At 44.6% G+C, this 15,621-nt stretch overlaps 1 protein-coding gene across 1 annotated transcript; it reads right to left on the minus strand.

The window, feature by feature from the left end:
• Window positions 1–1,463: 1,463 nt before the first annotated feature.
• hoxb13a (homeobox B13a) lies at window positions 1,464–3,690 on the minus strand. The gene is made up of 2 exons (XM_030057796.1): window positions 2,948–3,690; window positions 1,464–1,711 (listed from the first exon to the last, which is right to left on the minus strand). Exons 1-2 carry the CDS (start codon window positions 3,672–3,674, stop codon window positions 1,464–1,466), a joined length of 975 nt encoding a protein of 324 aa, XP_029913656.1. The 5' UTR covers window positions 3,675–3,690.
• Between the last annotated feature and the right edge of the window lie 11,931 nt (window positions 3,691–15,621).

The following is a 15,621-nucleotide window of genomic DNA, read 5'->3' on the forward strand; positions in this document are numbered from 1 at the left end:
TTTGTTTTGTTTTGTTTTGTTTTGTTTTGTTTTCTCCGCGCTGACTTCCATAAGCAGAGATTTTGTCGTCTGTCGGTCGGTTGGTGTGTGAGGATTCAGAAGACAGAATGTTCAAATAACTATTCCAGCATTTTTATTTATTTATTTATTTATTTTATCATTTAATTATTATAAATAATAAAGTGAATTATAATTGAATTAAACTATTCCTCGTTTTGCTGAGGACCCTAGAAGCACTTCAGAGGCCCTTGGGCGTCCTCAGACCACACTTTGAAACCCCCCGTGTTATTTCATTAAATAACCGGATCAGTTCAGTTCGTGGAATAAAGTGAGAATCGTCCTGACTCACAGTGAACACCGAGCGCGGCGGGATTCATGACTTGAACTCTAAAGTTGGGTCCCTGTCCGCCCGGCATTTAATACCATTAGATTCACCAAAACGAGACGTTTTATTTTATATTTTAACAAATTAAAATGTTAACATTCAGTTATATCGGGGAAATCCCCGTCGGCAGAGCCTAAAATATTTTACCGTTATGGAGAGCTGGTTAGTTATGTCGCACACATATAATTCTATTTCAAACTGAAATCCTGAGCCAAGAACATGCAAACCAACCGGAGTTTTAGTAAAATATCTACAGAAATACAGAAATATCAGCATTCATTTCAACTGGAACAGGATTCAGGTCAAAGTGACGTGAACTGAAGGCCTCTCCAGAAACGCCATCAGGAGGTGGATGTCATTATTGTGGAGGGGAACTGATCCAAATATGAATTTACAGTCTCATAAACATTTGAGCGTGAAGCGTGAAGTTGAATCCGTCTGTGCCCGGTCCTGTTTGTCCGGTCTGAAACTTCAGCCTGGACCAAACTCAGTGCGCTCCTGGACTTCACTTTTGGAGTTTTAGGGAAATACAAGAAATCTACGACGAAGACTACATGGGATTAAAAGAATTTATTAAGCATTGCGCTATACTTTGATTACTGTTTTACAAGCGTTATAAACAGTATAGACAGATATGATTGCATTAACAGTTGTGTTTTTCGTCCTCGGGCTACAGGCTACAGGGCGCGGACAGCACGGACACACATGCACACAGACACGGACGCTCACATGGAAGCAGGCAGGGAAGTGCTGTATTTACACGAAGCCTCTGCAAGAAGCGTCTGGCAGAGGGCTTTGGTTCTGTTCTGTTCTTTTTCAGTCTTTCTCCTTTTTTTTTTTGTTTTTCTTTTTCTTCCATTTTGGTGGCGCGCGGGCGCAGGCAGGGTGGCACGGCGCGCCATCTCCAAGCCTCCAAAAAGTACAAAGTTGACCTTCATTTTTTTTCCATTTTCATTTTGTCGTTCATTCTTATTACTGTAACACGCAAATAAACCAAGTGCACCCCCCCCCCTCCCCCAAACCCGCCCCCCCTCCTTCTCCTTCATTGTCCAGAGTCTGCTCGGAGAGCCGCGCAGCTTCACGGCGCGCTGCTCTTCACTTTGGCCACGAATTTCTTCTCCTTCACCCTCCTGTTCTGAAACCAGATGGTGATCTGCCGCTCCGACAGGTTGGTGACGGCCGAGATCTTCCTCCTCTTGTCCTTGGTGATGAATTTGTTGGCGGCGTACTCCTTCTCCAGCTCCTTCAGCTGGACCTTGGTGTACGGTATCCGCTTCTTCCTGCCTCGGCGGAAAGACGAGCCGTCGTGCTGGTGCGCCACCACATCTGTTAACCGGACAAAAGAAAAAGAAAATACAGACAGAGAAGCGGACTGAAGGCGAGTCTGCACAAACTGCATGAGAGACATTCCCACTCTTCACAGCTCCACTGCTTCTTTTTAATTTTTACTCTAACATGATGTTTACTGCGGGGCAGCCACAACGCGCGGTGCGGGGGGAGGACGTGACTCCAGCGCACCGAGAGCAGGCAGCCATGCGGCGACGCCGACAGGCAACATGGAGGGTGTCTGCAGGCTGAGAGCAGCGACGAGCACGAGGCCAGGCAGCTCAGCCTGTCCTCTGCCTCGTGCCATCAAGTCAAACGTGCACAAAACAGTTAATCTGGAGACCCGTCCTGTCTCCGTTATGTGATGTTTTTCTTTACTTGTATGATTTAGAAGCAGATGTTTGAGTGATTTAATACCTTACATGCGTCCGTTTAATCGCTTCACTGCAACATAATAAAGATGCACCTAGATGCATTGCATTGTACTGAATGTAATTGAACTGCATTGTCCAAAGAGCGTCTCTATCAGTGCTCATATCAGATCACAAGCTGTCTGTCTTTTAAATAAAATAAAACTATTACACTGCATTAACATTTTTGCAATAAGGCACAGTCTATTTCAATTCACAGTGTTAAACCGTCCCGTTAGTAACACAATATTTGTCACCTGATAATTAGTTTACTATTAGATTACCAGACGCATAAAAACTGCATTTGCATCACATGACCTGCTGGTTAATAACCTGCTTGATGAGGCAGAAAAAATGTAAGTGCCTCCTGCAGATGAAACCACATTGTTAATTTAATCTGCAGGTTAAATCTCAACGTGATCTCTCATAATCTCATCGTCATATTTAACCCGAAGCAGCAGCCAGTTTGTGTGTCAGTCTGCAGGATTTGCACTCGGAGCAGATGGAAGTGTTTGAGCTGTGATTAACAGCAGCCATCAGTTCATATTCAAACCAGACCGCCCGTTACTCCGCTCTAACCACAATAACAAGTCAGTAGCCTAAAATACAAGCTTATTCCAAATATTACTTGGCAGTGAATATTAATTATCTCATCACATTCTAGTCTCTTGTGCCAATAATAACTAATATATCACATGCTGTTTAAGTGTCTCTATTGAACAGTGAGGAGCAACAGGCTATGCATTGCTCTGTTGTGTTTTCAGGGCCTGATGTGCAACTATTCATGGATAAATATGGCTTTAAATGATAGATGCTGGTGCGTTACCTGCCAGTGCGGATTTCCAGAGGTGGCCGGCCTGTCCCTGGTCCTTGGAGCAATACATCTGCCCCCCCCAGCCGTTGGTCAGAGCCCAGGGCTGGTAGCTGTCCATGGGCAGCAGGGTGTCATGGCGGGGCTCCCCGGTGCCCAGAGTCTGAACCACCGACACGTCCAGATAGCTGGCCATGGATTGGTACGGGCTCGGGTAGCCGTGGTAAAAGGCGAACTCCTTGGCCCGGTGGTTCGGGTACTCGTCGGAGCTCACTGGTGTGTCCATGTACTGCGAGCCGAGCGCGGCTCCGGCCGCCTGCGTGCACGACTTGAGAGAACCCCGCCCCATCCTGCACGGGTAGTAGCCGTTACCGAAGTAGCTGTAGGGCAACGCGGTGGCGGCCGAGGAGCTCTGGTGCGGCACGGCGGCCGCCGGGCACGGTCCGGCCGCACACTGTTTTCCAGAGGACGCGGCCGTCTCGCTGGAACTAGAAGCGGACACGTCCACGGTGGAGTAGCCGGCCGAGGAGTGCACCAGGCCGGACGGGTGGCCTCCCAGAGCCGCGGCGGCCGCCGAGTGGGCCATGATGTTGCGGCACTGGCTGGCCGCAGTGGCCGCGGCGAAGTTCCCGCCGCCTACCAGCCCCTCCATGTTCTTGTTGAGCTCGTCCAAGTTGTTGTCATACACAAACATCACCGTGTCCGCTGGCCAGCGAGGGTTGAGGACCAGGGAGGCGGTCATAGGCGCTCCAGTTCCCGGTCTGCCTTGGTTTCGTGGCCGTTTCTTCTCGCTGTGTGGTCCTGCGCCGCTCCGAGCAGCTACATTGAAGGAGGTGAACCGCCGAGCTTCACTCCTTAACTCAGCTCAGGTGCCTCAAATGTACCGTCATGCGCAATGTCATAGCCCGCGCGCCTTGTGTTAACTTGCTGCACCGTTTGGTGACGGCGCTCGCTCCGAGGCAAAGACTCCGGTAACCAGCCGGACCTCCCGTTACATCCCAACCGCAGCCTTGACGCAACGAGCCCCCGGGCCCTGGAGAGGAGGGAGGGCGCATGTCCATTGGATGAGACGGGAGGACCACGTGATGGGACGGGAGGAGGAAAAAAAACTGAAGAAGGGACTTGTTGGAGATTGTCAGTCAAAGGGACTGTTTTTACGAGGCTCGAGCTGTGGCACGAGAAGCATCAGCATATTCGGTTCAGTTTCCTGCATGTGCCGTTTGTGCTCGTGCAGCTGTGCTGTATAAAAGTGATCCACTGATGTTCTCTGATCACTTCCAGCCACCAGGAAGAAGATGATTACCGCTGAGACTGATGCAGGCGGCAGGGATCACGATGTACACACACGTACCAAGACGCGCTGATCCCGCGCGCCTCTCCAAACGCACCAACATGCATTTAGAGGTCATCTGACTCTTCAGCAGTCAGCATGAAGTGAATCAACGTCAGTTTAGTAGGCTTAAGGTGCACATACACCTGAGGTAAAGGAGCAGTGCACGGCCTGCCTGAGAGAAATATTATTTTTAGAAATGTTGCATCTATTCTCAGAAAAAAAAAGATCAGACCAATTTATAGAGAACTGCTGCAAAACCGCAAAGTGGAGGCTGAAAGGATCAAAATATAAATTATTATTATCATTACCTTTTTCTGTGTGATACTGACCAACTGACAGTCACCTTCCCTCCACAAAAAATATTTCTGTCTATCTATCTATCTATCTATCTATCTATCCACACACACACACACACACACACACATACATATATACACACACACACACACACACATACATAAATATATATATATATATATATATATATATATATATATATGTGTGTGTGTGTGTGTGTGTGTGTGTGTGTGCATATATATATATATATATATATATATATATATATATATATATTAGAGATTAAGTTGCATTCTGGCATGTCTTGCGGATTTAGCCTTTAATTACACGCAGTCCAATGTTAAAATGCTGAATATTACACAAAGTTATGGACACATTTAAAGACTTATAATCGGCGCTGCCAAATGCATGAAGAAAGTTTATCGCTGTCGTAAAAGTATTACAAAATCATAACACGAGATTTCAAACCCTCCAATATTCCCACAGATTTTAAAATAAAAATGTTGATTTATAAAATAACTGTATCCGGTTGGACGTTTCTGAGACAAATTTATGTGAGCTTTTAGACTGTCCCGCTCTGGAAGCGCAGGCCTGAAGGAAGCGTATAAGGGGATTTATGGAAGGGATTTGGAGGTCTTAAGATTTGAGAAATATGGCCTCGGTTCAAAGCGCTCCTGAAAGGTTTCACGGCACTTCTGAGCCGCGTTATTTGCGTAATCATTTCACTGCCTGCTTATGATTCAGAATTTATTAGAGAGAAGGTCTAAAAATGCGCCTTGCACCCCATGGAAGGAATTCCTGTGCTGGTTTTCTCAGTTTGTCCACCGCGTGTTAAACAACCTGCAGGGATTCTGGGAAGCCTGTCCTGCAGGCCGCGCGCACTGCGCACTTTCATGACTTTACTCTTCATGTAGAGGCAGAAATCACACCACATTGTGCGTAGTTTGGTGTGACTTTGTGTAATTGTGTTTTAACAACCCTACCCCACCACACACACACACACACACACACACACACACACACACACTCACATGTATTTCTAAGCATTCAGGCGTTAAAGTGAGACGCCTTGAGCGCCTGAGCGGCTCGCTGTTGTCAACAAGTTTCTGTTTTAGAATAGAAGCTGCATTTCTTCACTCTTTTCTAAAAACATTTTCTGAACTTGGCCGGGAGGGGATAGAGGTTTTTGTGTCGTGTCTTCTCAGCCGCTGCATGTCCTTTGGTTATTAGTTAAATTATAAGGAAATATGCGGAATCCGCAGGGAGAACCAGACTGGAGCTTTTCCTCCTTTTTCAAACCTGGAAAACCGACATCACCCTGCAGTAGCAGGAGCCTGTAAGTCCAGTACAGAGATTATACAGTGACTGTCAAAGTGGGGTCCGGAGCCCTTCAGGGGCCCCAGGAGGCCCCGAGAGGCCTCCAGGACGTCCAAGGCTAAATTAGACGCACTGTTTCAGTACCTGGCAGTTCGAGAGTGTGTTAAGATAGCCCTGCTTATCCCGAACTCGATAATCCAATATCATATCAATACCAACTTCTATATACCAACACCTTCTGTCATGGCAGTGAGGTCACGTGGTCCCGGGTGCGGGCGGGTTTGAATAGCCTACGACTTGATGAATCTGGGATGTTTGGTTTGTTTCCATGCTGCACTTTGAAACCTGCATGTGGGGAAAAAGGTGAATTCCACACAAACACAGGCTTGTTTCCTTGTGTCAGGGAGGAGACTAACGTGTCAAATGTTCTTTCCTCTGTGATTTTGCGCAGCAGCAGTTTGGCCGTTGGGCTACAACAACGAAAAACCAGGATCACGCAGATCACGCTTCATCTTTTTAATGTATTTATTAATTCAAAAAAATGCAGGAAAACAAACTGGAGATGAATGAGGTGAGTTACATTCCGGCCCTCAAGCCTCCCGCAGCCGCCCTGCGGGGCAGATAGACTGCAGCAGGAACAGGGACTGAAAACCGGGACGTGATGAAACGTTTGATTTAAAAAAAAAATAAAATAAAAAACGTTAATGTTATTTAACCACACTCTCAGAAAATAAAGCCCATAATTGTACCTTTGCGGGTGCCGCAGCTTGTCACTGGGGCAGGACCATCTGGTGCAGCTTTTGTACTCTTGACATAGGGTTCTTATTTGTCCCCTTGCGGTTTTTACCTCACACTGACCAGTCTTGTTCCTATATTATAACTACAATATTGACTGGGTAATCACATTACCTATGTTTCATATCCACCAATCTACAAAACTTATTTAATTTCGAGGCTACACAATCACAGCCTACAAGTTAAAATCGACCTTAAATTAAAATGTCTGTGCATATTGCCATTCGTCCAGGTCACAGGCATCTCAAGGAAACTGAATCAGGTCAGCTGGATTTAGTCATGTGTCTAGAGGACGTGTTGCTCCTTATCCAAGTGGCTTCATCAGGCTTCACTTTAAATTAAAATTTTACCTGATTTATTGATTTATTTAGGTATCAATTTATGTATTTAGGTATTAATTCATTGTGTTTGTCCTAACAAATGCTGTCTCCTGATATTGTATCTTATCTGTGGATGATTGTGTATATCGTATGCATGTGTTGTGCACTTGCATTTTTTTTTTTTGTTCAGGCATGGCACAGCGGAATTTCGTTGCACTTCGTGTAATGACAATAAAGTCTATTCTTCTATTCTATTCTAACATTTAGAGAAAATGGTTTAGAAGCAGATGTTTGAGTGATTTGATGGTGACAGCGCAGGCGAGTTCATAAAGAGCAAATTCATATTTGCGAATATGTACAATGCCATACGTATATACTATATTATTATTATTATTATTATTATTATTATTATTATTATTATCATCATTATTAGGCCTATTATTATTATTGCCATCGTCATCATCATCATTAGTAGTATTAGTATTAGTAGTAGCAGTAGTAGTACTTTGCAGCTTTTACCAGTAATGCCGTTTCAGTTTGGAGATTTGTACAAAGAAAAAAAAAAATCAGAACTTCCGGAGATGACTGCATTGATTACAGACTTATATTTGTTTATTCATTCACTTTTTTCTGCCCGAGTCTTGGCCTCCTTCTCCTCCTCCGCCGGCAGGCACTTCGCGGAGAATGAAGACCAGAAGCCTGCCATTCAAACCTCAGGTGATGGAACTATGCGCCATCCCATAATGCTCCAGAGTGTTTCTGGTCATTCTGACTTTGGACCGTTTTATTTCCCATGTTGCTGCTGCAGTCTCCAAACCTGCAGGCTGCACACACACACACACACACAGACACACACACACACACACACACACACACACACAGACACACACACACACACACACACACACACACACACACAAACCACCCCGACGGACAGTCGTCTTTCATGAGTGTGGTTGGTCTGCTGGAGGCCAGACGGGCCCTGAAGGTCAAGGTCAAGTTTAACAGAGGAGGGAGGGGGCGGGGGGCAGACAGAGAGAGAGAGAGTCAGTCCTCCCTTAGTAAACCAGCTCAAGTTCAAGGCCTCCGATCTCTCTCTCAGTGTGTGTGTGTGTGTGTGTGTGCGCGCGCAGATGATGACACGGAAGACGCCGCTCTGTCTCGGTGTTGTGACGGGGTATGACCGGTGCGCAGCGAAAAGACAAACATCCGATTTATCAATCATTAACCAAAAAAAAAAAAAAAAAAGATCCCTCAGAGCTGGAAGTCACCTGGCCGCCGCGGGGTGGAGGCGCGTGCATGTGACATGACGTGCACTCCAACAATCAGTCACCTTTCACCAAAACGATGAGCCAAATTATCCTGCAACATCCGGATGAAAACGATGCTGGTTTTTATCCAGCTGAGTGTGAGTCCGTGTCGGTGGAGTTTTAGTTTCTCGGAGCCTCAGAGACGCGCCTCGCTGCTCGAAACTCACAAATCTGACGTGACACGCTGTCCTCCCGCTGCTGCTCAGCTTTCTATCTGTCAGATGTGGTGGCTTCCCTCCCGTGCAGGGAAACGCCTGAAACCAACAGGCTGACAAACCACATCACCTGAGCCCTCACCTGCCCGGCTCTGTGGGAAAGCCGCTCCAAGTCCAGTCCTCCATATCAGTCAGACTCAGTGCGAAGAATCAATTCCGCCTTGAAATCTGCTAAACAATTTTATTTTTCTGGGAATACTTTTCTCTTCACTTAAACCTGCACTCTAAAAATGTTATTTTAATGTATAATTCGTATAATAATAATAATAATTCTTATTTTTATAATTACTATTGTTATTACTAGGCCTATTATTAGGCTACTGTTATTGTAATTCACTTTGTATTGTTTTTAAAGGTAAGTGACACCACATAGAACACGGACGTCACATGAACAGTAACCATGGTTATTGTTTTACTATTATTGTTGTTGTTGTTGTTGTTTTTGTTCTCATTATTATTATTAGTATTAATATCTAAACATTTATTTTTGTTTGCCGTCAGCCCGTTTGTGGAAATGTCGCTACGGTGGAGATTAACAAGAGACGGAAATCATCAGTTTGCTGCCGCGTCCAGAAAAATAATAATAATAATAATAATAATAATAATAATAATAATAATAGCCTAATAATAATAAAAAATAAAAAAGGACTATACCTGGTGTAAAGAAATGATTCACACTGTCCTTAGTCTGGTAGGTGGATAAAGCCGCTCACCTCCAGCTCACCACAAAGACTCTCACTGCGTTTTGATTTGTTGTAAAATTTGAAAATAAATCAAAGTTCGCTGTAGAGAAGACCAGGAAACAGATCAGAGCCTCTGAGGACAGGAAGCTGATGAAGTCTGATGGTTTTATTTTTATTTTGGACAGAGGTGTTTAGCATTTTGACCACAGAGCAACGTGGACCCCTTTACTGCCCGTCAGGAACTTCACTAAACTGAGTGCAGGCCTGCAGTTTGTTCAAGCAAGACCATGCTAAATATTTGGCAGCAAAAACCTGGAAAACAAAGTGTAGCCTACTTTAGACACAAACCGGAGCCTGGCTTTTACTTTTCCAGACTGAAGGCTTTATGATCTAAAAATATTGAGTGTCGGGTAATAATTTTATTTTCCAAAGAGGACATGCAGCATTTAATGCATCAGTGACCGTGACACCAGCCTTCATGAGAAACGGTTCAGAGGCTTTCATCTCTTCTTCTGCAGGATTTAAGGCTGAAATCACACAGTAAAAAAAAAAAAAAAAAAAAAAATACCGTCAAAAGACGGAGAAAGTAGGCTACCGGTAATTTTCTGCCGGTACTTTTTCCGTTCCGTTCCTATGTGAACTAATGGTGAATCAGAATCATCAAAAAATCTATTCATTTTATTCTTTTCTTTACTATTTTTTTGTGATTTTCTAACTGTTCCGGTTTAACAGTACCATATTGTTAAACCGGAACAAAGCATTATTGTCAAACTGGATCAGCCATTTAATTCATTCCAATGGGGACATTTTGTTTGCATTTGTTCCTAGTTTGTTTTTATATGTTCCTAGTAGGCCTAAGGTAACCCCCTCACTAATAACTAGCTAGCTAGTTGTACTAATAACTATAGCTAGCTAGCTGCACCTAGTGGTGAGGTTGCAGATAACAACCAGCTGAATACAATACATTGTGGAATATTGTGGGTGTACATGTTGTCCTAAATTAAGAGCTAGAAAGAATTACAGTAAATCTCACTATAAAGTTGATAAACAGGCTTTATGTGACATCAGCTAAATTGGGCCACTTTTTGGTAAATCGCTTGAGACGCTAACAAAAAACAATCTCTCCAATTCCAATGTGGTTTTATGGTTAATAATGACTGTTTTTGATCATTTTGTGTTGAAATTATGTAGTAAAATATAATGGTTTTGGCCCTACAGGTCTTGATACCTCAACGTTTTTATCTGTACAGAGTTCAGATAAAATGGGCCAGCTGATCAGGTGAATTGGGACGCTTATCAGGTAAGATGGGCCAGTCAAACTGCAAAGGGATAGTCATCAATTTTTATTGTAAAACACAACTGTCACAGCTACAAATTCAAATTTGCAATTAATTAATTACAAAATGTAGTATATAATTCAAACTCATACAACAACACATTTATTTATAAAGGAATGTACAAAACTTGATTGAACTGATTGAACTGATGAACTGATATCACTGGTTTGCATGTGTGTGTGTGTGTGTGTGTGTGTGTGTGTGTGTTTGAAAACAACAACACAAAAATGTGCAATAATGCTAAATTTGATTTAACTACTGAACTCATATCGATGAACTGATATCACTGGTGTGTCGGCATGTGACAAAAAGGTTTCTCAAACACATTCTTCACAAAAGAGGTCATCATCATCACAGATGCCATTTTCCTCAGCGCAGCTTTCATGGAACCAGGCAGAGCATGTCTCACATTTCACCCATTCTTCATCAGCCTTCGGGTCACTTGGGTCACCGTAGTGGTTCTTGCAGGTGTTGCAAGGCGATTTATCTCTCTTGTCGTTCTTGTTTGCTGTCTGCTTTTTCTCTTCTGGTTTCTTGCTGGCGGGTCACTTGCTGGCTGGTTTCTGTTGCTTGCTGGCTTGTTTCTTGCTGGCTGTCTTTTTTGCTTTAATGTACTCAATGTGTTGGTCTCTTGTGAGGTTATATGATGGCGGCTTGGCTCTCTTTCTGTTGGCCCTCTCCTTTTGCGGCACTGGGATCAAGTCCTTGAATGTGACCGATCTCACAGACTAGGAACAAGAGAAAAGAATAAACAGATATAGCCTATGTTATTGCAAGAAATAAGATATTTGTGTGTGTGTGCGCGCACGTGCGTGCGTGTGTGTGTGTGTGTGTCCTTGTGTGCACATGCACATTATCATGTTCATCATCATATGCATCATGTTCATGTAACCTATGTTTTAGAGCAGTATAAAATATTACTTTTGTGGAGGTGGAAGGTCCCTCATCCTGGGAGTAGGTTCCTTCTTGAGGTGTAAACTGTTTGAAGAGGTCACCATCTTCCTCCGGCATATCCTCCAACGTTAGGCCTATCTCTTCGAACAATGGGCCTACAGTCTCCTCATGGTCACAGTCGAGTGCTTCCATAGGTAGCAGGGATGACAGATCAGCAGGCGATAGTGGTCTGGCTGGAGCATGGGAGGGCAGATGTCCAGAGGGCTGATTTGATGGCTGGAGCACAGATTGGGTCGAGGTCAGCAGGGGCGACCGTGGTCCAGTGGGTGGGGCTGGAAGAGACTCTGGTCTTACAGGCAGGAGTGGAGGGGACTGCAGTCTTGTGGGCAGAGGTGGAAGAGACTGAGGTCTTGTGGGCTGATGTGGTTGAGTGGATGGTAGCACTCTTTCAGTGGACTTGCTGGAGGCGAAAGCCGTCTCGGGAATGACATCTTTGTTCAGAGGGAACATCCCTGTCGCTCGAAACCAGGCCTGGGCAATTGCAATAGTGGAAGCCTTTGTCCAAGCCCTGTTGAACAGCGCAAAGAATTCTGTTTTAGGCAGCTTCTGCCCAGCCATCATCCTCATCCACTTTCTTCCTTCCTGATCCCAGTGGTGTTTGAGACTCTTGAAGAGGGACTTATCGGCCGGTTGGAGTGCATGGGTTGTGTGGGAGGGGTAGCACATAATGTGCACATCCTTGCTCTTCATAAGCTTGATGAACTCCAGGTTATAAACATGGCTACCGTGGCCATCGAAGAGGAGAAGGTGGGGCTTAGGGTCATCCTTAGGGAGGGAGTCAACAAACATTTGACTCCTCTCCAGGAAGAGGTCAGAGGTAATCCAGCCATTGTCTGAACACCTTACGCTGGTGTTCTCTGGGCATCCCTGAAGCCACTCCTGACATAACCGCTTCCCCTTAAAAATGATCATGGTGCGGCAATAAGCTCCCGCTGCATTAAACGCTGCCAGACAAGTCGTTGTCTCCCCCTTCTCTCCAGCACAGACCTCCACACATGGCTGGCCGACCTCTCCGACGACCTTTGTTGAACTGAACAGGTCCTGAAGCCCGGACTCGTCGCAGTTCCATATATGTGATGGTGTGCCCTCAATTCCCAGCTGGACCAAAAGACTCTCATATTGATTGAACCACTGACTAACCACCTCTTTATTAAGACCAGCAGCGTGTGCTGCAGACAGAACCTCTGGCTTGCGCATCCCAAGCTCTGGATTGCGCTTAAGAAAGTTTTTGAACCAATAATATCCAGCCCTCCCTGCTGTCTTGGAAAAACCAGGTAGATTGTTCTTAGCTGCAAAATCGAAGGCAACCTGCTGGACATCGCGTTTTGTCAAGGGAAACCCCCTCTTTATCTTTATCTTTATCTTTATCTTTATTTGGATCTCCATCAGCTTTGGCTAAGGTCATTGCTATTCTTCCTCCCAACACAATTATCTTTACATTACAGTATATTACCCATATGGCCCATTTTAACTGAAATCAGTGGCCCAATTCATCTTAGCAGGTTAAGCTAAATTGGGCCACTAACAAAAACATCAGTCTTCCAAAAACTATGTCCATATAGCCAAACTTACAGCATTATTTCTGATAGGTGTCATCAATACAGATATTATACATCAATATTTTTATATGTACACTTGTACATATAAAACCTGGAAGAAGCAGGTCAGGATCCCAATTTAAGCCTGATTGCCCGAGCATGGGATGTTCCTAAAACCACCTTCTACTGCAGGGTTAAAGGTGAGGTAAAAGGGTACAAGCATGCCTCAGGCAGGAAGCCCGTCTTGCCAGAAGAGAGTGAGGCAGAGTTGGTACAGCTCATAAAGCTTCTGTTTAAAAGAGGTTTCCCTCTGTGGAGGAAGGAAATACAGTCCCTGGCCTACCAGTATGCAGAGGCAAACAACCTTACTGGATTTTCAGTTGAAAAAAGAGCGCTCAACAATATTGGTTTGAGGCATTCATGCACCGCCACCCAGACCTCAGCCAGAGGAAGCCAGATGCCCTCTCTGCTGCAAGGGCAGCAGGAATCAATCGCACAGTAACAGACCAATGGTTTGAAAAGTATCAAGGCCTGCTTGAAGAGCTTGGCATCAAGGATCTGCCTTCGCACTTATGGAACTGTGACAAGTCAGGGGTGCAGGACCATTTCCTTTCCAACAGTGTGGTGGCAGAGAAAGGGAGTGCATGCTATGAAGTAACATCAGGAGAGAAGAGGGAGACCACAACCATCTTGGCGAGCTTCAATGCTGCAGGAGATTATGGCCCTCTCCTGGTGATCTTCAAAGCCAAGAGGCTCAAGGCTGAGTGGCTGTATAATGTGACCCCCAACACAGTGGTGAAGGTACTACTACTACAACTGCTTCTATTATTACTAATAATAACAACTAATAGGTATAGTATTTTTCCAACTTACAAGCTGTTCAATGAGCATGGTAGAGGGGGAAGAGGCACACATAATCAGAACCAATTTGTTGCACCAACCTTGGTGATGCCAAGACAGTAATATGCATTACAACTTACCGCATACATCAGCTGAGGATAGGATAGGATAGGATAATGAGAAAGGCTGGGAAGGTGTGGGATGGGAGACTTTGTATCTCTCTGTTGTAATACTGATCTGTCTCTTTTGAAGGTGTCCGACAATGGATGGATTATATCAGAGCTCCTTGTTGAATGGGGCAAGCAGTTTGTGGAGGGGCTCCCAAAGGATGATCTAAGACCACATGTCCTGTTGTTAGATGGCCACACCAGCCATGTTTACAAAATGGTGTTCCTGAGGCTCATGGAGGCTCACAGGATGCACGTGGTGTGCTATCCACCCCATGCCACGCACTGTCTCCCACCAGCGGACAAGTCCCTGTTCAAGTCCTTGAAACACCACTGGAATGCGGAGAGACGGGCCTTCATGCGGCTGACAGGAGGGAGGAAGCTCCTTAGAGTAGAGTTCTTTTCCATGTTTGCCAGGGCATGGAGAAAGGCAGCCACAGTCCAGACTGCCCAAGCTGGCTTCAGAGGCACTAGCATGTACCCTGTTAATCCCATGGTCTCACACCCCGAAATGTTTGAGCCAAGTCAGACCACTGAAAGACCACTGGGGCCAGTAGGAGGAGCACTGGAGCTAGCTGGGGGGGCACTGGAGCCAGCTGGAGAGGAATGGGAGCCAGCCAGAGAAGTTGGAGATGAGTTGGAGATGCCTGAGTGGATTGGGGCAGAAGTGGCAGTTGAAGAGGAAGTGGCTGATGAGGATGCTGCCTCTGAAGAGGCATTTGTCCTCCCCATTGATCCTGAAGAAAGGAGAGTGTCTTTTGCCACACTGGTTCCTATTCCAACAAGAGAGAGAGGCCAAACAAGGAAGAGGTCCAAACCCCCAAGTTACCACCTGACGAGTGAGGAACACTATGCATACATTGCCTCCAAAAAACAAACAAACAAACAAACAAACAAAAAAAGCTTGCAAACAAACAACAAAAGGGGAAACTAAAGAGGATGGAGTGTGACCAGGGTAGTACAAGTGATCAGGGCAGTAAGGAACCATGCAGAATTTGTAATTTTAGCTATGATGATGTGAATGATCCCAACAAAGTAGAAGAATGGATCATGTGCGTGGTGTGTGATGTCTGGGTCCATGAATCATGTGGCGAGCAAAATGGCATACTAGATGATGGTGATGAATACACTTGCCTGGACTGTATTGATAAGTAGGCTAGACTGAGCCTACAGACCTTGGATAGGATCAGGGTTTGGGGTTTAAATAAAATTCATTTTGGGAGGTTCTTTTTTAACATTTTAAAGTGTAAGTTTTCAAGTTACAATTTAAATGAAATGATGAATTTCATTTTGTCTTCCCATATCATATATTTAGGCCTATGTTGATATGTGCCTTTTATATTTAAAGTGAATGTTACACATTTTAAGGTTCTTAAGTTCCAATATAAATGAAATAAATTAAATAAGAGAAATAAAATAAACTGAGATGTTGTGGGTGGACTTGTGAGGAAGGGTTGGATGGGATGAATGTTCTGTACCCTTTTTTAAAATAAACAACTGAAAATATTTTGGTTCTCAATCATTATTATCAATAATTAAATAAATAACAACAATAACAACCTTTTTTTTAAAATACCCTGTAT

Source organism: Myripristis murdjan, chromosome 8 (genome assembly GCF_902150065.1).
Source record: "Myripristis murdjan chromosome 8, fMyrMur1.1, whole genome shotgun sequence".
NCBI classification, from domain to species: Eukaryota; Metazoa; Chordata; class Actinopteri; order Holocentriformes; family Holocentridae; genus Myripristis; species Myripristis murdjan.